The sequence below is a fragment of the Diadema antillarum genome, unplaced genomic scaffold (assembly GCF_040938485.1).
Source record: "Diadema antillarum isolate AM-2024a unplaced genomic scaffold, OU_Dant_1.0 seq00002342_RagTag, whole genome shotgun sequence".
NCBI classification, from domain to species: Eukaryota; Metazoa; Echinodermata; class Echinoidea; order Diadematoida; family Diadematidae; genus Diadema; species Diadema antillarum.
The window spans coordinates 28,032-52,575 of NW_027272957.1; the positions used below are offsets into that span (position 1 = coordinate 28,032).

Genomic DNA, 24,544 nt, shown 5'->3' on the forward strand with positions numbered 1-24,544 from the left:
TAATAATAATGATGATGATGATGATGATGATAATGATAATAATGATAATGATAATGATAATAATGATAATAATAATGATGATAATAATAATAATAATAATAATAATAGATAATGATAATAACAAATTAAGATTAAGACTAGTATAATGAAATAAAAAATTTTGATATTGTAACTCATTAATACTAAAGGTGGTTAGGTCTTGCCTACAAAATATCCTTTTGCAGAAAGAAAATGAGGCAACCCACAACTGTTCTCTTGGAGGATATTTTTTCCTTGTGATATCAATGGTCCTTTTGTCGCAATCTTTTTTCTCTCAAGAAATTCTCAACAGTGAACTTTCTCTGAGGCATCTTTAAGCACTGGTCAGAACCCGTAAATGGAATCATATGAAAGGATATACAGGTCCTTATACTGACTGATAGCTGCGGATATTCATTTATGTTAATCCTTGTTTCCCAGTAGCAACTGTGATCCATGGAGAGATATAATTGAATGTCATTTCTCCATCTTCCTGCCCCAATTAATCAAATGCATCAACAACAACAAAAGTGTAAGCCTCTTTTGATGAGGTTTGTAATTGAAATCTAATGCAGGAATTTCTTCCAAAAAAATTAAAATGTGTGTTGATACTATGATTATGAAAACTTCAAAAGCCCTCAAAATGCTATGTGCTGATTAGAACAAGAAAATGGGAGTACAGCAATGTATTGATAGTATGAGAAGGTGTACAAGTGAGTGCTTATGATTAAAAAAAAAATGAATTAAGTGATTTTACAATGTGAAGGTAGGGGAAGATGAGAGATTCTGTCATACCTGTTAAGGAAATTGCTAATCTTTGGATTGCATTGCAGAGAATAATTGTCACCTTGAGGTTGAAACTTCATTAGCATACAAAGAAATTCAGGTGTACACTAAAAATTTTGAAGTAGACTGTGTATATGTGTAGTTCTACGTTTTGCAAATCCCTCTGATTTCCACCGAGCGCTATCATTCTATGAGATCGGAATTAAGGTTTAATTGGTATAAGCTGTCAACTCAAGTATTTGGCTGTCCTGACATTTGAAATTGGTGGATTAGAGTATTACTGAAGATTTCTCTTTATTCCCACCAGATATCCTCAGCTCTAGGGAAATGAACCTTAAGATGGAAGCCATTTTTGTGAAATAATGTGAAAGATCGATGAAAATTTGAGCAAGAGTGCATGCATTTCCGGGACAATTGGCCATTTTAATGCCATTCAATGTAGCCCCCCCCCCCCCCCCCCCCCCCCCCCCCCCCCCCCGAACGGGCTGTTCTGATCATATGACTGTGACATCACTTGGAAAAGATTCCCCTTGGGTAGCATACAATACATGAAATGTCACAAATTTCACTGTTTCTGCAATGACACAGTTTGTTTGTTTGTTGTTTTTTCAGGAGTCTATCCAGTAATGACCAAAGACATTATATTCTTTAATAGATGTAATCCAAAACAGAGCCAGTGTCATTCTTCGCTCAGATTCTAGAATATGACATTTATGTTCATTTCACGTATTTGTATCTCCATCAGCATACAGTTCAGAAAATCTTGTGCACAATGGAAATACTTGCTTACATTCGTGTGTGGGACCAAGATTTCACTTTCTGTTAAAAGTGCATGTAGGAAACCACAGACAACTAAATGGTTAGGGCTTTCCTGTCATTTGTTCCGTTTTGCTCAAATTTTCAGTTGTGGGTGCTACTTTCTTCAGTTACAAAACTGCCTGGATAATTTTCTGTGGAGCAGAAATAGACGTCTTGTTATTTTTGCATATGTATCGCAATGCTGTTATTTTTGCATATGTATCGCAATGCTGCAATGACTCAAATCTGGTATCAGAGGGGTGTTTCATAAAAATATTCTTAAAGTTACGAATGACTTAGGAACAACTGGTGATCAGTTCTTATGTGGTATCCTTTCAGAATTTCAATAATTCGGCACAAGAACTGATCACCAGTCATTCTTAAAGGCACATGGTCTCGATGGTTTAGTCAAATGCGTACGCGGGCGCATGGCGCAAGTTTCCTATAGAGACCTAGGCTATCGACTCCTCTTTGCACTTACGCTGTGACCCATTTCCCCGAGTCCGAAGAAGTGCGATCCACTGTAGTCAGTGGTCCGATCACAGTTCGGCTCACGATTCGGCTGAGGGGGATGACAGCTTTAGCAAACTTCTTTTGTGATGTCATAATAAGAAGCACATATGCACGCACCCTGGCATTACTATAGAGATGCGCAGAGAAGACAACGATGGCAACGTTACTTAGCAACACCTATGCGCTTTACTCTTGATGACGGCTCAACTTCGGCAATCTTCGTATCAATGCTAACGGTGATCGGCAGTATCACCAACAGCGTCCTCTACACTACCGGGACTTTGCGCCTTTAAGTTGTTCATAACTTTACGAACAGCTTTATGAAACACTGATTGCACACTTGAACCACTTCCCTGAGATAATATTGCCCCACCTTCTCTCCCTTTTCAGACGATGCTGACTGCGATATCGATGAGTGCCATTGCAACCAATGGAGTGGTGCCTGCCGGAGGGTCCTACTTCATGATCTCTAGAGCCCTCGGCCCGGAGTTTGGGGGAGCAGTTGGGATCTTGTTCTACCTTGGCACCACATTTGCGTCTGCCATGTACATCCTCGGAGCCATAGAAATTCTCCTGGTAAGATGTGAACAGGTTGCCTAATTATTTTTTTTTTTTCTGGAAGCTAACGGCTCAATCTTAAAAGCAGCGTAGAGTTTGGTCAATGTTGGATAATCGTGGCATGGATGACATTTTCCTCCCACTTGAAAACTGAGATATTGTTCTGTGCTCATTCTAGATTACAGATATTTTGCAGATTAAATTTGGTCAGTGCTAGCTCAGGTTACAATTAGTGTTTTGATACTGTAAGGTATACTGTCGGAAGTCTGTTTGACACAGACATTTTATAGCCATTCTGAACCATTCTGGAGATTTCATGAGCATGCATTTAAGATCTCGTAAGCTGTCTTTTCAGTGAAAACTGTGTGAAGAATAAAAGTAATCGTCAAAACCAAGACATTCAGAACTTGTCAGTCAGTGCAGACTTTGGACTGACTAAAGTACACTTTCTTCATAGTCCTCATCAATGTACAATCTCTCTGTGCCCAGATTTACATCGCCCCACAGATATCCCTGTTTGGGGACATCACATCGGACAGCGGGGGCCCCAGCGCCGCCCTGCTCAACAACATGCGGGTGTACGGGACCATCATCCTGGCGATCCTCTCCCTACTTGTCTTCGTCGGCGTCAAGTACGTCAACAAGTGCGCCCTCCTCTTCCTGGCCTGCGTAATAGTCACCATCTTCTGCATCTACATCGGATTCTTCACCCCGCACGGTCTCCGGTCAGAGTTTATTCTTTAGTTGCACAACTTTATTTTGTGAATTACAGTCGTACCTCAGTTATCGTGCCATCACTCACCGGGCATCTGGATCTCTCTACTGTCCGAATGTGGGCTGGCTTACTACACTGTATTTTTGTCCTGTTTTCGTGCATTTTTGGTGACAAGTCTCTAATACTTGTGGTCTTTATATTCCTGTGAATGATTTGGGAGTATAACTTTATGAAATCTGCAAAATTTGTGTGCACTACCGGTATTTGAAGTTCAGCCATATTAACTGCAAGAGACAATGGTATGATACCGCACTAGTCTAAACTGGCAGTGCACTGGCAGTGGTGCGATACAGCGGCAGTATACAAGGAGTCACACTCTCAATCTCAGTCTCGGTCAATGTCAATCAAACATGCAGATGTATTAGAAGAGAACAGATTTTTACTCACATTTCATTCTATTTTTAAATTTGTTGAATAATGAAACTGGAAAATACCATGCAAATAATCATGATGGTATTCGTCAATTGATAATAACATGTATGGTATGCCCCCAGCATAATGTGCTAGAAAGTGATGCGTTTGAGCATATCTCTCTGGCCAAATCACTTATCTAGATGCCCACCTGTCCTGACGTGGCAGGATAACTGAGGTCGGACTATATACGTGTCCTGCAAGCAGTGAGAAGTGTTAGCAACAGCAATGGTGCCCAACCTGACTGTTAACACGTTACATATGGACGAGGTTCCATGCTGTCAGGTGACATGTTGCCTGAGGGGCAAAAACAACTCACGCGTGATTGTGCGCATAGCTATAGGGTGGGGTACGCGAACCAGATACCCGCCTGACTATCATGTGGCGTGTATTGTAATGCTTACGCGCTTGCCCACGCGTATGGTGCCCCCATACATTGTGGTGCCCCTATAGGAAGTTTTTGCCCCTCAGCATGGCTTGATGACATCATTGGATCCTCATCTATGGGTGTTTATAAGTACAGGCAAAGCTTCCCTGATTTGTTCTTTATGGAAAGGCATTGAATTGCATGTATCTTTTCTAGTTCTTGTTTGTCAGGACTCTTATCTGCAGCAAAGCAAGCAGACATAAAAATGTTAGCTTGTTTTATGTGCATGTGTCTGTGGGTGTGTGGATGGGTGTATGCATATTTGTGGTTGATGAGTAAATATCAGTATCAATGTAAATATTCGTATCAATGTAAACATCAATAAAAAAATATTAAAAATCCAGAAAACATGCATGGGAATGTGAGCCGGACTTTGTTTGATGCTGATTGTGATTTATTGTTATGGTGTATGCTTTTCCCCTATGCTTTGTAGTTTTCCAAATTTATCATTATTATTATTATTATTATTTTTAAACAAATGATGTCTGTGAGATTCAATTCACAATAGCGGATAAGTCATTGCTACTATTTCCAGCAAGATAGGAAGAGTCATGCTGATTACATCTATATGAAAAGGAAATCAGTATTTTTGAAGTTACAGAGAAAATCCCTTCAGGGCGGTCCTTTCTAAATATCTGATTTTTCATATACTGTGTTTCATATTCTGTAATTGTCTATATGTAAATCTATGCAAATTGTCTGATTTTTAAATATAAGTTTGACAAATTATTTCATACAATTTTGTTGAAATGAACACTGGTTTGTGTGAGGGACAATATAAAAAGATTTAATGGTACAGGGATACAGTATATTAAATCAGAAATGAACAAGGAAGATCTTTATTCCTACTTTTTTACATTATCCCACTTGAAAGCCTGAAGATGAAATATTTATGTAAATCATTGCTTGCATGCTCCTTTTTTGCCACTGTGTTGTGCAGAATTAGGCTTAAGAACCGACTTATGACATCTTTGAATTTTTAGCTCACCTGAGCCGAAGGCTCAAGTGAGCTATTGCGATCGCTCTTCGTCCGGCGTCCGTCGTGCGTCGTGCGTTGTCCGTCGTCCGTCGTGCGTAAACTTTTTACATTTTCATCTTCTTCTTGAGAAACCCATGACCGATTTTCACCAAACTTGGCATGTAACATCCCTAGGGGGATAAGATCTCAATTTGTTCAAATGGGCACCGTGGCCCACCTGGGGGGCCCCAGGGGGGCCCAAACACCCTAAAATTAAGGAATCTTTAAAAATCTTCTTCTCTAGAACCAGAAATGATAGGGCTTAATTGATACTTGAGTAAGTACATTGATGACTGTAGTTTCAAGTTTGTTCATGGGGGAATCAGGGGTGCCCCCCTTGGGACCCAGGGGAGGGGGGTGGGGAGGGGTCCTAATGAGGCCTAAATTGTACATTTTCATCTTCACTTTGAGATTGCCATGTCTGATTTTCACCAAACTTGGTAGGTAGCATCCCTGGGGGGATAGGATCTCAATTTGTTCAAATGGGCACCATTGCCCACCTGGGGGGTCCCTAGGGGGCCAAACCCCCTAAAATTAACGAACCTTTAAAAATCTTCTCTAGAACCAGAAGTGATAGGGCTTAGATGATACTATGAGTAAGTACATTGATGACTGTAGTTTCAAGTTTGTTCATGGGGGAATCAGGGGTGCCCCCCCCCCCTTGGACCCAGGGGAGGGGGTGGGGAGGGGTCCTAATGGGGCCTAAATTGTACATTTTCATCTTCACTTTGAGATTGCCATGTCTGATTTTCACCAAACTTGGTAGGTAGCATCCCTAGGGGGATAGGATCTCAATTTGTTCAAATGGGCACCATTGCCCACCTGGGGGGTCCCTAGGGGTCAAACCCCCTAAAATTAACGAACCTTTAAAAATCTTCTCTATAACCAAAAGTGATAGGGCTTAGATGATACTATGAGTTAGTACATTGATGACTGTAGTTTCAAATTGTTCATGGGGTTGGTGGAATCAGGGGTGCCCCCCCCCCCCCCACCCCTTAGGACCCAGGAGAGGGCTGGGGAGAAGTCCTATAGTTGTAATGGAGCCTGACTTGTACATGTTCATCTTCTTGAAAACCTCAAGATGAATTTTGACCAAACTTAGCAGGTAGCATCCCTAGGGGGATAGAATCTCAATTCCTTCAAATGGGCACCATGTCCCTCTTGGGGGGCCCCTAGGGGGCCCACCCCCCCCCCCACATTAAGGAATATTTAAAATCTCCTGCTCTAGAACCAGAAATGATAAAGCAAAGTTAATACCATGAGTTTGTACATTGATGACTTTAGTTCCAAGTTTGTTAATTGCAGATTCAGATCCAGGACCGCCTGCCCCCCCCCCCCCCCCCCCCCCCCCCCCGAGTTGAGGGGGGAGGGATCCATATGCAGACCTAAAGTATCCAATGATCTCAGGTAAGAGTGTGCAAGAATGCATGGAAGGTGAAATAGCGATACTCAGGTGAGCGCGTGACCCGCGGGTCTCTTGTTCTTTCTTCATATGAGTATGCTATAAATGGTTATTTTGATAGATGTTAGTATATTCCTGCCTGTTCAAACAGATACTGCTCTCTGAATGGAGAAATTGCCATCAAGCATGATATAAGTGTCATTAGCAACTGCAGCTGGTACATCTACGATGAGAACAACACCAAAGTGATGTCTGACTTGGGCATGTCCTTGTGCGACTCGTACGCCAACGGGACAGACTGCGAAAGCATCGTGGATAGCTACGTCCTGAAACGGGAGCTGGCCATACCGGGGCTCTCTTCGGGTGTCTTTAAAAGTAAGATTCAAGATCCAGTTCCTGTCTTAATATGAACAGATTTTAATAGGATTTTATTTATGACTTTTGTCGAGCCCACCGGAGGTGAGGGGAGACTAAGGGATCGCCTGCGGCGTCCGTCTGTCGTCTGTCTGTAACGCTACAAAAACTTCAATAACTCTTTACTCTGGGCTTCAATTGCAATCAAACTTCAAGGAAAGAGGGGTCATACAAAGTTTCACATTTTACCATATATGAAGGTCACCTCAAGGTCAAGGCTCACAGGCAGGGATCAATGAACTTTTAGAGCCCAATGTTAAGTTTTTATGGCGCGTTTCTATTATGGGTCATAACTTTTGATCCATAGGTCCGTTTGTGACCAAATTTGGATGGTAGATGTCCCTTTGGGAGTGGATGGTCACCACAAGGTCAAAGGTCACAGGCAGGGGTCTACGAATTTTAAGGGCCCAATGTTAAGTTTTTATGGCACGTTTCTGTTTTTGCCACAAATTTTTACCCTTTCATATCTCTTTTTGTCTGTTATCTCTTTTTTTATGCCTCCGCCACGAAGTGGTGCCGGAGGCATCATGTTTTCAAATTGTCCGTCCGTCCATCCTTCCGTCCGTCCTTCCGTTCGTCCTTCCGTCCGTACTTCCGTCCGTCCGTCCTTAATGAATTTTGTGGCAAGCGTAACTAAAAAACCTTTTGAGGTATCCTAATGAAACTTGGCATGTATGTGTATTGGGGGAAGTCGTGCCTATCAACTTTTGGGTGCACATGCTCAAGGTCAAAGGTCAAAAGTCAAGGTCAGATACGTAAAATTTCACTATTTCCTTCATATCTATATGCATCGCCTGAAGATATTTTCTTGAAACTTAGTGTATTACCCAATGAAGATTCTCTGGTGAAAGTTTGGGGTCATGAGGTCAAAGGTCAAAAAGTCAAGTAGAAATATTGAAATTTAACTTTTTTCTCTGTACCGTGGAAATTGTTCAAGGTATCTTCATGGAACATAGTATACATGTACTGACTGGCAGTGATTATCTAGAGAATTTGAGGTTCATGGGGTCAAAGGTCAAGGGCAACACTTCAAAATTTTACTATTTCCCTCATATTTATGCAATGCCAGCAGGAATTTTTTTTTTACACTTGGTGTATGCATGTAAAACCCAATAGAGATTCTCCGTTAAGTTTTTTTTTCTTTTTTTTTTCCTCAAAGGTCAAAAGGTCAAAGATCAAGTGAATGTGCTGAACTAACTGTTTCCTCCATATCTAGGAAATGGTTCAAGTTATTTTGAAACTTACTACATATTTTTGCATGTTCTGCCTGACGGTGATTATCTTAATATGAATTCTAGGGTCAAAGGCCAGTTTAAAATGGCAACAATTTACTATTCAATACAGAAATTACACTTTTTCTCCATACCTTGAAAATTACTCCGTGCATAAACTTATGAATGGATCAAAGTCAAGTTAAAGTTCTTAAATCTCCAAATACATGCTCTCCTATTCATCCAATTAAACCTAGGTCAAGGAAAGTGAACATTCAACACATTTGTGACAAACTTTTCATTTTAATATTTTGCCAATTTTGTGAAAATGTAAACGCACGTTGTCCACATGTACTATAGAGAACCATGCATTATGGCGGAGGCATGCCAGTCGCCGTAGCGACATTTCTAGTTTATCTGTTATATCCCATTCGCGTACAATTTCTTGTACGCGAATTGGGGACACACATTATGGCACTTGCCTTGTTAGAGCATACTAGAGGGACTTGACTATTTCCATCTACCAATAATCCTTCTGCGGTGCAAAGATATGTAGAGAATTTCAGGGATGCTAATGTAATGATGATGCAAAACGATGATTTCTGCGGCAAACGTCTGCCAGGACATTACGGGTAAAGAGGCGAAATCCCCATTCAACTTGTTTGCAGGACAACAAGCTTTGGTGCTGCCCATTGTAAAAAAGAATGACAAGGGGTCTTTGAGCACTCTCCACACATCACAAATGTTGATCCACAGTCATTGTACACTGGCCTCACATGAAAGCAAACATCTCAAAAATTATATTCACAGAGACAACCCAGACAATGAGTTTAAAAAACTGATGATGATTGAATTGAGACTTCTTTATACCAAAAGTGTGTCATGTGCAAGTTTTGTTGGGATAATTTGCACAATAAAAAGGAATGAATGTGAAGTTTCATAATGGGGCATCACTCGATGCATTTGTTGATTTCTCCAGAAAACGCATGGTCTGACTACCGCAAGGGAGGAGAGGTTCTGAAGGGAGAGCCTGGCAAGCCCAACCAAGTAGTTGCCGATATCACAACCTCCTTCACCATTCTCCTAGCCATCTTCTTTCCTTCAGTCACAGGTAATAGTGATGTTTCTTATGACATTTGAAGGTTGTTGTTGTTGTTGATGTTGTTGTTGTTGTTGTTGTTGTTGTTGTTGTTGTTGTTGTTGTTGTTGTTGTTGTTGTTGTTGTTGTTGTTGTTGTTGTTGTTGTTGTTGTTGTTGTTGTTGTTGTTGTTGTTGTATTCAATTGACCCCATCATATGTCCACTTTTCTCAACAATCCACTGCAGGTTCTCGGTAATGAAGCAAGTCATGTAATGAATTGAAGGTGTTTTGTGTGCAATGTACCATTCTCATGGAGGAAAGAAGTGTAGTAGAAAAGCTCATATCTCTAGTTCTGGTTGTGGTGATGATGATGATGATGATGATGATGATGATGATGATGATGATGATGATGATGAAGGTGCAGATCTCTGTAATACAGTAAAACACATAGAACCATGCTTCTCAGCTGATGAGCTGCAGCCCACTGGTGGACTGCAAAGCGGCCAGATATATGAATAAAAAAAATTCAAATTTCATCTAAATATGGGCCTCGAAAAAAATGTGTAGGAGCCAAAGTGGGCCTTGGGTTGAAAAAGGTTGAGAATCACAGATGTAGAAGATCAAGGTGATCTGCTTGCAGTGTGCTATTCTCATTTTGGAACGAAATGTCTCAACAAAATAGCACAAATTCCATGTTTTGGTTATGGTTATGATGATAATGATAGTAAAGATTAAGATAAAGATGGTGAGAATAATGGCGTTGAAAGTTTACGTATTGATAAAGTGTATGCAGTGAATGTAGACTTTCACATCGTATCTCTCTGTGTTTTCGTCTGTTCTCCCTTGGTTTCATCTCGCACAGGCATCATGGCAGGTAGTAATCGCTCAGGAGATCTGAAAGATGCCCAGTACTCCATTCCAAGGGGAACCATTGGGGCTATCGTAACGACAAGCCTTATCTGTATCCTTAGCAACATCATCTGATGCTCGACAAGTGTTTATTTGTTTGTTTTCCCCAACATGTAGTTCTTTCATTGTAACTCACAGACTTTGTTTGTAGCTGTAAAGTTTGCACCATCATAGCAAACAGAACTGATTAGATTATGAATATGCGCACTTCTGAGATGGATGTAAAATTGTGAAGCTGTAGTGGACGACAGAGAAAAAGGATTGTGCAACACAGCATTGATGTCGGTGTCTGGTAGGAGGCATGATTGTGACTCTGTTATTTTGTTTTCAATGATGCAAAATTATGATAAGGATGATGATGATGACGAAGATATGACAGCTTTGTTGAAGTTAATGGCATTTAATGGTTATACAAATAGCAAGTGTTTATACATACATAACAGTCATGATAAAGATGTAATTGTATGGCAGTTACTGTGGTGATGGTGGTAGCTCTGAAGATGATTGTATTGATAGTGAGAAAGATACAGTTGAAATAGAGGCATTGCAGATGTGATGTAGGAGATGATAACTGACACAAAATTCTGACTGGATATTGAGCTTCTTTAACATCTATCATTCGTCAGACCTTACGTCTGTCCTCTTCTTTGCTGGCACCGTGGCTGGACCTGTTCTGAGAGACAAGTAAGTGATCCATTACTTCATGTGAACATGAGCAAGTTCTGTATACAATCTCCCTTTAATATTGGCTTTGATAGTTATGGGGAGACAAAAGATATGTTCTAGTACTCTATCATTAGGAGATTTTGTGCGTGTGAACAGTATCGGATGTGGCGAGTTAAGTTTTTGCATTAAGGTACAATTGCAACTTTTCTCATCAATAGGTTTTTGTAGGATTACCTTCTTGTTATCTGTTTTGAATTGTTGGGACTCACTTGAACTGGCATTTACCCTTTATCACAGTACTCTCTAAATAACAAAGTAATTGAATTTGTAAGTGCAACATAACACACAGAAGTAAAAGGAAATCTGAATTCTCCTGTTTTCACCACCTAGGTACGGCGAGTCGATAGGGGGTGGCCTCATCGCAGCTTCCGTTTGCTTCCCCACCGAGTGGGTGGTGCTGATTGGCTCCTTCCTCTCCACTGTGGGGGCGGGGCTTCAGTCCCTGACGGGCGCACCCCGCCTCCTCCAGGCCATTGCTAAGGACAACCTCATCCCATTCCTGAGTGTGTTTGGCAAGGGCTCGGCCACTGGGGAGCCCACCTGGGCCCTGCTCCTGACGGCCCTCATCTCAGAAGTGGGCATCTGTATCGCCAGCCTGGATCTGGTTGCCCCTATTATTACCATGTGAGTTGATTGACTAGTGTCATTTTTTTTTTTTTTTTTTTTTTTTTTTTTGGTGTGTGTGTTTTAGTGTGAGGTCTGTTTTCATATTTCTATTTTTGTAATTTATTGGGGATTTGTTAGGATGTGATTGTTAAATGTATGTTATTAATTGTCATATTTCTTGTGATATGGGAAAAGCCCTACTTTCTGTCGTGATGCTCCTTTGAATTTTGGATAACTGCAAGGTATACCTTTGCTCTGTAGTGCCAACATACCGCCACTGCCCCCCCCCCCCCCCAAAAAAAAAAAAAAATAGAATTAATCAAAAAGTGGTGGGGGGATGAGAAGGGCATGGTTGACTGCCACTTTAAATCTCTGATTTAGGATGAGAGTATGAAAAGTGTTTGCATCTTTCTGGTGATAAGCTGTAGCCATACTATGTATTTGGTCTTTGGAATTCAGGATAACTACAGAAAAGACCTCGATTCTATGCAAATCTTAAGATGAAATGAAAGCAGAGAAATCTATGTTTTGCTTTTTTTTCTAAGTCTTGTATCATTACCTTCATCATCTACAGATATATCTTAGAGATTGTTGCCATACTAAATCATTCTTGTCTGTCTCAGTAACTATCCTGTGTTTTACATCAGAAGTATTTTTCACTCATACATTCTTCCCCCAGTACCTAACTGCAATCTTCTCATCATCATGTTGAGATAGAATCATAAAGAAAGTGTAGATAGATGGGAGATTCTTTTCACGGTCCTCTCTACCATCCCTCCCGTGGGCAGGTTCTTCCTGATGTGCTACGCCTTTGTCAACCTGGCCTGCGCCCTCCAGACCCTGCTGAAGACCCCCAACTGGCGGCCTCGCTTCCAGTTCTACCACTGGACCCTCTCCTTCCTAGGCATGTCATTCTGCATAGCCCTCATGTTCATCTCCAGCTGGTACTATGCCCTCGTGGCCATCGGTGTCGCCGCATTCATCTACAAGTACATTGAGTACCAGGGGTGAGTCGTGTGGTCAAATAATTGACTCGATGTGACTGGTTTCAAAAGGAGCAGCGATTGAAGCGGGCATGGGTTTATGTCACATGCAGTAAAACATTTGTATGGAGACAAAATGTAGGGGGATTTGGTTATATAGAATGCATGCATAAGTTGGTTTTTTATTTCATTTCTGCATATTTTTGGGGACACAGAAAGCACCAACGGTATGATTAAACACAAAGTGTGATAGAAGAAATGTGGAATTTAAGTCTTGTGCTCATTATTGTTAGTTTTCATGCCCATAGTTACATGGGGCAGATTATATACTGTAATTACATGGGAAAACATACACAGATAACCATGTAATCTGTATTTCACTTGAATACCTTTCTCAGTTCATGATATTGACATTATGTTGCAATAATAAGAAACTCTCTAGAGTATGTGTATGTTGACCAGTTTAAAGACCTAATAAAATGCTTGCAAAATGTTTTAATATGCAAAAGAAATGTAAAATATATGTCATGATTATCAATGTAAATATGTTGTCAGTGTCGTTCCGGTTTTTATCGCTTCTAGAAACTCCCCCAAATATCACATTTTTGGAGGACCCCGTTGCAGCTTTTGCGAAAAAGATAGTCACGTGACCAACACCCCTGAACCGATTGATGACGTATAAGCACGGAGTTGTGCTCAGTTAGCAGACGCCGCTCAGCACAAGCACTCAGATTACTAGCTTGGTAGACGCGCGTACACGATAGCTAGCCCGGCCTGGCCCGGGCCCCGCGGGATGTGCGCTCCCGGCCGACCCACTGACTGTCGACATGTACGCATTACCACGTACATTATCACTAAGTTAGCTTGCACAGATACCTGGTACCTCGAGCATAATGTCTTCCCCTATATGGGTAAACTTCGACATTGATGATGATGATGAAGACTGCAGCTCTGACGATAGCGGAGAAGAAGAGGAGGCACATGAAGTTGAAGGGGAAGATGGGGAGGGAGAGGCAGCCGATGAACCAGAACGTTATCGTGGGGCTGCACCTTACTGATATGAACCAGCTGCATCTCCCCCGCTGCCAATGCAAGAGGGTATGAACATGGCACCAAGCCCGAGAATAGACCTCACGGAAACGATCGCCTGGGAAATACAGAGTGGTATGTCTGGTATGCCCCCATATAGTTTAACGTTAGAAAGGATATACGTGTACTGTATTCTACATGATTGCCATTGTAAGTTGTAACTGTTTGTCTAGTAAATAGATTAGAAGAACAGACCCAGCTTGCTCACAAAGTGAGCGGCTACTCCGACCCCAGCAAGCAAGCGGGAGCGTCCCGGCCGTGGCCTGGCCCGTCGGCCGGCGCTTACAAGTTAAACTACTAGTATTAGTCTAGTAGTAGATCTAGTAGCAGTCTACTAACAATGTTAGTAGTTATAGTAGTCTATACTAAGTAGTAGTAGTAGTCTACTAGTACTACTACTAGTAGTAGTACTATTACCACTACGGCATAGGTCTAGTAGACTAGTAAGTAGTAATAGCAGAATCTTGGGTAGTAGTACAGAGGCTACACTCTAACGCCTATTCGGGGGATATGTTGTTACAGGATGGGTCGTGGCTAAAAAAAAATGGAAAAAAAAAAAGGCCTAACCAGTTTCCCATAGTCAGTTTCTGCAATATTTGTTATCAGTAATTTAGATGCGCCATTTTCTAAGAAAAACGATACCAAGAATGATCGTCAATTTTGGTCGAGTAGTTTTTGTTTTATGCTAAAAATCATACTGTGAAAGGAAGCCCAAACGCCGTGCTTGGTCTACCGATGAATGCCACGGTGGGGCTGGATTCACGAATAGGTCTAGGCTATAAAGCAGGCGAGTCGCCGTAGTATTAGTACAGACACGCAGTGGTGGTGGGGCTATCGTGAAATAGGCCCCACCGCAGTGCGCGTGCACCGTACCCGTGCGTTTATAGCAAGCAAGGGTAGGTCCTCCCAGGGTTTAGGGTTAGGTAGGGTTGTATGGTTAAATTGGCCGTTAAATTAGCCGAGTTATGAAGTCATTTTCGCCGCATTCACGAGTATTGACTGTGGAAGGCAGCCCCACCGCCGTGCTTACCTACCGAGATGAACGCCACACGGTGGGGCTGAATTCATGAGTATAAACAGGCGAGTCGCCGTAGTATTACTATTTATCTATTACAGTATTAGTACAGACACGCAGTGGTGGGGCCTATTTCACGAGTTTGCCGAAAATAATGGATATCCAAGCGTACCACAGTTGTAATCTGTATTATTGGCAGTATTAAATCCGATACAGTCCATTAAATATTCTTTTGTCTAAAGGCTTAGCCAATGACAATAGTGCAGCGCAGCACCTGCTATGCGTTGCTAGCTCGCTCCCCCGCCAGCGCTAGCCAGTGCAGCCGCCAGCGCCGGCTGTCGCTGCGCTGCGCTAGCATAGCCTTGCCAGCTCGCTGGCTACGGCTAGACTGGTCGTGAACGACTCCGTTCTTAGACGTCATCACAACTTAGAAGTGATAGTGCGCCGCATGCGGCGAAAGTATAGCAAGTTTTCCAAAACCGAGGAAATTGCATCCATTATGTTAACAAATATAGAACAAAATTCAGAACAGTAAAAAACCCCGTACAACCATAGAATTACTTAGAATTTAACATTTAATATTATTACATTATTGAGAAAAAAATGCCTAAACCATTTTATTAGGTCTTTAAGCAAGGACTTATATAAGCATGAACCAAGGTGATTCAAATGGGCCAGCTGAGTACCAGTGAACTTGAGCATAGGTGTGACAAAAGGTGTAAAAAAAATGCTAGCTTGTGTCAATTCATGCATACAGATGAGGCTACTAACAAACATGCATTACTATTTGTATTTCTAATGATAATTCTTGGCATCCATAGAGCCGAGAAGGAATGGGGAGATGGCTTACGAGGGTTGTCCCTGACTGCTGCACGCTACAGCCTCCTGAAACTAGAGGAGGGCCCTCCACACACTAAAAACTGGCGGTAAGTCATGAAGGTGGAAAAGATAAGTTCAGAAGTTGAGTTACTCATGTACACATAAAAACTGTTTGCTAATATCAATTCAGTTTAACTCATTTATATGTTATTTCCACCCAACAGAAGGTAATGCATAATACGGATTCTACATTTTACTGTTTTAACAATTTGTATGAAGTGCAAATTGTAAAGTGTAATACAAAATATATTATGTGCAAATGAACGTATCATGAGAGAAACAATGCATACTTCGTAAATTTGACCAAAAAGTAAATACAGTGATGGAAAGGAGTGAACTATGTAAGAACGGAGCTTGTGAGATGTAGATAAATTGATCAGTTTGCTGTTTGCTGTTAGGCTGTATTACTGTGTTTAAAAGCCTCCATTACTTTTGTGTCTATCCCTTTGTTATTTTAGGAAGCTATAAAAATGAAAACGTAGGGGCGTCCATTTCTTATAAAAGTAAACCTCCTTCTATGGAATGGGGGCATGCATTGTTGCAACAAAGTCAAACAAATTCCTCAGTAAATGTAATGATTTGTCTGCCAATATGAATATACTGCATCATTGAATTTTACAGAAGAGGTTTATAATGAACTTAAGTTTTGTGATATCTAATAAACTTTGAAGGTCATGGTAGTATGTCATTTGATAAGGATGAGAACATCTTTTGCTACTTCTCCCACTATTTTAATGGCAAAAACTATGTTTACTTTTACTTCTGTCTTTACTTTTGCAGGGATGCCAAATTCAAAAAAATTTTATGAGTGAGATTTTCATGACTCGGCATCTCGGCATGTGAATGTGCGCGCGAGCGAAGGTGTAGGAGGGGTTTTTCCCCCCTGTGGCTTCCCACGGTAGGGAGCTTTTTCAATTTTTAGCTCTTAATGGTGCGATCAGGTGCATACTTAAGTGACTATTTTTTACTTATTTTGAAAGACAAAAGGGAAATATACCTTCATTTGCAAGTATCACTTTAATCTTTTGAACTATACTCATTATTATAGGCCCAAGTTGCAGACTTGGCCTGATGCGTGAGAAAAATGGGTGTCATGCGTGAGATCATGAGATTGCCCCTAAATGCTTGAGTCTCACGCAGAATGCGTGAGACTTGGTAGCTCTGCTTTTGCTTTTACCTAGGTACTTGCACTGTTATTACAGTTTTTACTTTTACTGCTAATAGTAATGTAATGATACTCATGATGATGATGAAGACAGTGATGTTGATAATAGTGATTATTTATTACATAGTGAACACCTATTTTCATTTCATGCTTTTCTGCAGACCTCAGATTCTGGTTCTGTGCAAGCTCAATCCAGACTTAGTGCCCAAACACAGGAAGCTCCTCACATTTGCCAGTCAGCTCAAAGCAGGTAAGTACTACTTCTCACCACTGACTATGACTTCTTCTAATACTCATGTTCTACCAAGCATTGCCTCAGTTCTTTGGCAAGGGTTTTTTCCTCTCTCTTGATTTCTCCCCAGTGCCCCGAAGCACATTGTATATTTACATATGAATTGGCTTTTTTTTATACTATTTCTGCTACTGTACTAGTATCCCTGGTTTTTATTATTCTGGTACTTACACTGTACCAGTACTATTCCGACTTCTACTTTTACAACTACTGTGTTACTAGTGCTATTCTGTTACTGTATCTGATGCTACTACACTTACAGCTACTATGACTACTGCTTTTGTACTACTTTGACTACTACTACTTCAATTACTTTTTCTTCTACAAATACTGCTACTACTACTTCTACTAGTACTGCTGCTGCTGCTACTACTACTGCTACTGCTGCTGCTGTTGCTACTATTACTATTACTGTTGATGCTACTGTCTACTTTCAGATGAAATGAGTGAACTTCCTTCATAAACTTTTCTTTCGCCTTTCTCTTCTGTTTGTCATGTCTTGCAGTAATGTCCAATCATTAGAACTGTTTGGTAGGAGAAAATTTTGAGAGCCATTTTATCATCGAAACACAGAGATTTGGTTTAATTCATTTGGAAATAACCACCAGTCAGGTCATTTCTGTAGTGAACACAACCTACCCAGAACAGAAGTGTGACCCAGCGTGATAAAAGCATAGCCACTGTAGCCAAGTGTGTAACACGCGATACCACGTGCAGCATAAAGTTGTCTGAACTCGGGTCACTATGAGTAATACCCTCTAGTGTGGGAAAACCGATGCGATAGTGAGATGAAGACCAGAAATTGCGAGAATGGCTTGACTGATACTTATTTTTGTCTGTCCGGATAGAGGCTGTATGGCAATTCAGGAAGTTGTTTAGAGGCATGTCAAAACATCATATGTTTAGCCAGGATAGCTACAGCCAGTCAAGCCATATAGGAGGCGTTGGGAAATGTGCTCCGGCTGCTGGGGAAGACAAAATCTGTAGGCATGCGATAAGAGATCGATGTAGGTCATGTGACCCCCTCAATCAAAAAAAGGGACTGATTGGAAAAGCAGATGAGAAAGCAGAACCAGACGTTTTCCTGTTCCAGTGTGAATTGTGTCATCAGTGACCATGTGTAGCCTTTGGTGCTCTCCTCTATCTATCTATCTCTCTATCTGTCTATCTATCTATCTATCTATCTATCTATCTATCTATCTATCTATCTCCACGGATCTATCTATCTATCTATTTTCTATCTATCTATCTGTCTGTTTTTTTTTCTATCTTTCTATCTATATATCTATCTCCATGTATCTATCTATCTATTTTTTATCTATATATCTGTCTGTCTTTCTTTCTATCTTTGTATCTACCTATCTACATAACAATGTACCTATCTATCTGTCTATCTACCTATCTATCTACCTATCTATTTTCTATCTATCTATCTGTCTGTCTTTCTTTCTATCTTTGTATCTACCTATCTATCTATTTCTATCTATCTATCTGTCTGTCTTTCTTTCTATCTTTGTATCTACCTATCTATCTATCTGTCTATCTACCTATCTATTTACCTATCTATTTATCTAATTATCCATTTATCTATTTATCTATCTATCCATCTATCTACCTTCCTTTCTATCAATTTATCTATCTACCTATCTATCTATCTACCTGTCTATCTGCCTATCTTTCAACCAATCTATCAATCTACCTATCTATCTACCTAGCTATCTATCCATCTATCTACCTATCTATCTACCTACCTATCTGTCTACCTACCTACCTATCTACCTACCTATCTATCTATCTATCTACCTAACTATCTATCTACCTATCTGTCTATCTACCTATCTATCTATCTTTCTCCTTAACTCGCTTTCTCTATCTTCCCTCTCTGTCTCTCACAGTCACTCTATTTTTTTTGCTGTCATGCTCACTCTCATGGAAAAGCATGTGTGGTTTGAGTATTCTAGAACTCTGTATTTCTCTCTCAAGAATAACTGTGTCTGACCTGGACTGCCGTGTGACATGGTCTGATCTGTTTAGCATGCTAGCCAGATTTCACTTCTCTTTCCACACCACCAGCACACGCCACTATGCCAGACAAATTAACCTCACTGAGTCATGTTCCAGGTCTCCCTCAGTAGTTCCACATGCTTACGGAGAGATGGCATGTGCCCACGAGTGTGGTGCATTCTGTAGTCCTAAATAGCAGGAAGCAGGCCCTGATCCAACAATACAAATCATAGTTCTTCCCTTTGGCGTATTGCGCTGTTCCGTTGTCAACCTTGAGGGTTCCTCTTGACAAATGTTAGATGTGTGGTTGTGTATGTTACGCGCTCCATTCTGTAGATGGAGACCAGCCATTTTAAGGTCATTTATGCTGCACCTAATCTAGTCCGCAGTATCAATGAAAAATCAGGACAATCATTGTTCTTAGAGTAATTAGTCATGATGACAGTTATTTCTTATTTGATGGATCAGTTGAAGTTGCAATGAAATGTATTTTAAAATTCAAACTAGATGTGCATGTGCACAATGTTCATTTCTTCTTTGTTTTGTTTGTAAAGTAACACACCAAAGTGCAGCTGTAAATCTTGAAACTTTAAATTGACTTATTTTGGAAGCAAAGAGTGCTTTGTTTTTGACAAGAGCAGGAGAATTAAAGTTGTGAGACCCTGGCACAAAATAAACATTTTGATGAAAGTATCGCAGCATTGTTGCGCAAGACTCCTTGCTTTACCCTTTGTGTGCTTAGAATGCCAATTGGCACAGAAAACCCCATAGCATTGTACACACTGTCAAAGAAAGGCCCTAGCACAGAAAGGGTTAAGAGGTGAAATGCACAGCGGGGTTGGCTTCCATTGGAAGTCCCTGATGAAGAGAACAGTGCATCAATCAAGACCCAACATACATCTTTCTTCTTTGATATTGCCGTTCCCCTGCAGGCAAGGGTCTCACTCTCGTGGCGTCCGTACTGGAAGGAGACTTCAGCCTCAAGTATGGAGAGTCCCAGGCAGCTCACCAAGTAAGATGTCCTCGTAGTCATGATTTTCAATATTTGAACTATACGGGATAGAATGCATCAATTCTTGCTGTGCTAGCATGGAACTTTGGACACTATTACTAGTATTTTTGATTAAGAAAGGCAACGGAACCCATGAATCAAACCCCACCTCATTGAGCAGATTTTTTATGTAGACGAATTTGAAACAAGAATGAACTTTCAAGCCCCTAGAATATGCAGTCAAAGAAAAAATGTAAATTTAGTTTCACCCCACCCCACCCCCACTTCCAATGTCAACCTGGCAAATACAGGCTTTATATTACATCTGGGTGTAAACAGGAGTTCTGCCAACTTGGTAATGATAGGGTGCGTTCGAGCGCTCTCCTAAAGTGAACTGTACCGTACCGTACCGCGCCAGGGGAACGTTCGAATGCTCCTAAAGGGTACCGTACCGTACTGTACCGAGCCAAAAGTGGATCGCTTCCCGATGTGCTCCAAAAGCGTACCAAAGCGTACCAAAAGTTCGCTGTAAAACATGCGCGTATCATGCGCATACGTCACAATGCAAAAACATCATTCTCTTTGTTCGGGACAGCTGTAAGTAGGTCAAGCGCGAGGTGAATGACCTTCTTGCTACAAACAAGCGTGACCTTTTCTAAAAATAACTCGAGAGGTACGCTTTCTCAACAGAGCATTCGAAGGCTCCCAAACTGGCACAGTACGGTACGGTACGCTTTAGTTCAGTTCGCTTTGGTTCGCTTTAGAGCGTTCGAACGCACCCATAGACAGCCTTCAGTTCGTGCACAGTGCCTTCATATGAGAGCATTATGCTAGGTATCCCCTCCTGTCCTTTTGTATCTTATCTCTATTGATACTCACCTGTCGTATTAAGATTTTCTGTCACTGTAAAAACACAATAACTTCCTTTCATATTGGGTGACCACTTTTATCGAATGGAGTTAATTCCCGAATGTCATAACAGCTGTCCTATGCTGAGGGTTCTCTGTGTTTGTGTGTATTTGTCTGATTTTAAAGTCATGATTGGTGCCATTCCCGAAAATCAAGACCAGTAGGAACCAGAGTTTTACAGTGCATATTTGATTGATGGAAACACATAGTGTTAATGAAGAGAAGGAAGTCAGTCTGCTAACAAAACTTACTTTCACCTATGATGAGTGTCTCCCCACATATTTTTTAATCATCTCTCCTCTACTTCTCAATTAACAGTTTGTTTGTTTGTTCGTTTGTTTTTGGGGATGGATATTTACATGTAATTTTTAAGATAACATGGGTAAACTGTGTATTTTTTTGCTCCCTTATAAGTCAGAACAATAAGCTTGCCAATGTGTAACAATCTGGCGTGTCAATTAATATATTCACATTCCATTCCAGCCTGTCTATATGTAAAGAGTTCAACATTTGTGTTTGGCTGCATATGAATTTGAATAACTCCCTTTCACTCAGTCTTCATCGAGGCCTTTGTATTGATTTGCTCCATTTCATTGTTCCCATAATGTGTATCTGTGTCTTTACTTTGTACTGAGGGCACATGCAGTGAAACTTAAACACTTTGTCATGCAGGTTTTCTCATTGATACTCTGAAGGATTATGTTCATAGCATGCTTTTTTTAATATATATGTCTGAGATAAGAGATGGCACTAGAAATGGAAATGATTTTATTACCCTAATGTCTACCTGTAGTAGGTCCTTCTTGTAACACATTCATCAAACTCGCAGTATGGGATCTGTGTCCTTTCTTCTAGCTCTTCCCCCTTACTTTTGATAGCTTTCATTTTATGGTGATGAGTATTCTCACTGTTTGCAGAAGCATCATCTTATATAGATCGAGATTTCAGTTGAATTTGTTTTTCTTTCTCTACACGAGGAGTTCAGGCAGGATATTGTTTTTCTTTGAATGCTGCAAATGTTCAGTAACAACTGGCATGCTTCTCCTTGTTCTTTCCCTTGCGAGAGTTAAGAAATAATACGCAAAGTTTAATACTTTTTATGCCAGCAGATTTTAAAATTGGGTTGCACAGTGTGATGCAGATACTTAAGATGCATTGCCATCCTCATGAGCATCCAAAGAGAATGCTCCATCTTCTTGTTTCTCCATTGTCATATCTTACCCCACCCCATTTTGAGCTGTGGACAGCTATACTAACACAAATATCTGTGCATGGGACTATGGGATTCATACACCTATTCCTGCACAGTCATGTGACAGTACTTGCCTATTCGTGTAATATGTAACTCTCAACAAACATCTCATTGATATCTGTAAAGCTACATGTTTTATATGATTGTTTCATGTGGTACAGTAATTTGAAAATGACATAACATGAGGCATGGCTTGTGCAGAGGAAAAGAGAAATGTCAACTTGTTCTAAAGAGTGTAAATGAGTAACTTCTAACCGTATGCTTAGGCGCTTCTAAAGTCCATCCAAATCATTTTGTCCTTGTTTATGTCCCATGTGATGCAGCTCTTCAGAAACATGGATAAAAGTGCCAAAGTAGAATCAGATCTACCAAAAATGATAGCTGCTTTATTAGCTCACCTGAGCCAAAGGCTCAAGTGAGCTATTGCGATCGCCCTTCGTCCGGCGTCCGTCGTGCGTCGTGCGTCGTGCGTCGTGCGTCGTCCGTCGTCCGTCGTCCGTCGTCCGTCGTGCGTCGTGCGTAAACTTTTTACATTTTCATCTTCTTCTTGAAAACCCCATGACCGATTTTCATCAAACTTGGCAGGTAGCATCCCTAGGGGGTTAGGAACTCAATTTGTTAAAATGGGCACTATGCCCCACCCAGGGGGCCCCCAGGGGGGCCCAAACCCCCCAAAATTAAGGAATCTGTAAAAATCTTCTTCTCTAGAACCAGAAGTGATAGAGTGAAGTTAATACTATGAGTTAGTACATTGATGACTGTAGTTTCAAGTTTGTTCATGGCAGAATCAGGGGTGCCCCCCTTGGGACCCAGGGGAGGGGGGTGGGGAAGGGTTCTAATGGGGCCTAAATTGTACATTTTCATCTTCTTCTTGAGAACTCCATGACCCATTTTCACCAAACTTGGCAGGTAGCATCCCTAGGGGGTTAGGAACTCCATTTATTAAAATGGGCACCATGACCCACCCAGGGGGCCCCCAGGGGGCCCAAACCCCCCAAAATTAAGGAATCCGCAAAAACCTTCTTCTCTAGAACCAGAAGTGATAGAGCTAGGTTAATACTATGAGTTAGCACATTGATGACTGTAGTTTCAAGTTTGTTCATGGCAGAATCAGGGGTGCCCCCCTTGGGACCCAGGGGGGGGGGGGGGGGGGTGGGGGTGAGGAGGGGTCCTAATGGGGCCTAAATTGTACATTTTTATCTTCTTCTTGAGAACCCCATGACCCATTTTCACCAAACTTGGCAGGTAGCATTCCTAGGGGGTTAGGATCTCAATTTGTTAAAATGGGCACCATGCCCCGCCCAGGGGGCCCCCAGGGGGCCCAAACCCCCCAAATGAAGGAATCTTTAAAAATCTTCTCTAGAATCAGAAGTTATAGAGCTGAGATAATACTATGAGTGAGTACATTAATGACTGTAGTTTCAAGTTTGTTCATAGGAGATCCAGGGGTGCCCCTCTTGGGGGTAGGGGGAGGGGGGTGGTTGGAAGGGTCCAAATGGGGGCCTGAATTGTACATTTTCATCTTCTTCCTGAAAACCTCATGATGGATTTTTGTCAAACTTGGCAGGTAGCATCCCTAGGTGGTCAGGATCTCAATTTATCAAACTGGGCACCATGCCCCACCCAGAGGGCCCCAGGGGACCCCAATTCCCCCAAATTAAGGAATCTTGAAAAAATTGGGCCCTTATTGTACATTTTCATCTTCCACTTGAGAATGCCTCGTCAAATTTTGGTAGAGCTGTGAATAATTTAGATTAGTGATTGCGTGAAAGGTGAACTTGCGATACTCAGGTGAGCGCTAGACCCGCGGGTCTCTTGTTTGGTGAAGAGATCATCTTGTGAAAAGTGAACTTCATTGCATCCTGTCGATGTACAATGTAGGCCAACATTTCTGAGAAATCTCACTCCACTCTTTTGTACCACTTGTGCGTGTTACAATGTTCTGTATGGGAGCAGTCTTCTCTCATTCGAATAACAAACCTGTTTTGCTCCCAACAACAACAACAACCTCATCCCCACTCGCAAATTGTATCAGGTGGGTTTTGGAGAAGCTCAAGCTGCCCGGGAGGTGAGGTTTGCCAACTAGAATTTCCAACACCTTTTCCCTTCATATTTGTTTGTTTTTTTTTTTCTTTAATATTCTTAATCTTGTTCACGTTTTGTGAGGAATCAACTGACCATCTCAATCCATGGTGATTTGCTGTTTGTCTGACCCACCATTCATTACTGGACACCTGCTAGTTAATAATACCATCACAAGATCACGTAATGCAGGGCTCGACATCAGTGGTAGCCTGGGGCCACTAAAAATTG

General features: G+C 41.3%; 1 protein-coding gene across 1 annotated transcript in view; it reads left to right on the forward strand.

The window, feature by feature from the left end:
- Window positions 1–24,544, forward strand: part of LOC139714615 (solute carrier family 12 member 4-like) — a gene marked incomplete at its 5' end in the record, with an annotated part of 56,592 nt that overhangs the window by 14,941 nt on the left and 17,107 nt on the right. The window contains 12 exons of the mRNA XM_071626296.1: window positions 2,506–2,691; window positions 3,163–3,398; window positions 6,858–7,081; window positions 9,311–9,442; window positions 10,274–10,372; window positions 10,947–11,004; window positions 11,377–11,670; window positions 12,441–12,659; window positions 15,561–15,665; window positions 16,945–17,033; window positions 20,012–20,091; window positions 24,267–24,299. Coding sequence (XP_071482397.1) covers window positions 2,506–2,691; window positions 3,163–3,398; window positions 6,858–7,081; window positions 9,311–9,442; window positions 10,274–10,372; window positions 10,947–11,004; window positions 11,377–11,670; window positions 12,441–12,659; window positions 15,561–15,665; window positions 16,945–17,033; window positions 20,012–20,091; window positions 24,267–24,299 — 1,755 coding nt within the window. The remainder of the gene's footprint in view (window positions 1–2,505; window positions 2,692–3,162; window positions 3,399–6,857; window positions 7,082–9,310; window positions 9,443–10,273; window positions 10,373–10,946; window positions 11,005–11,376; window positions 11,671–12,440; window positions 12,660–15,560; window positions 15,666–16,944; window positions 17,034–20,011; window positions 20,092–24,266; window positions 24,300–24,544) is intronic.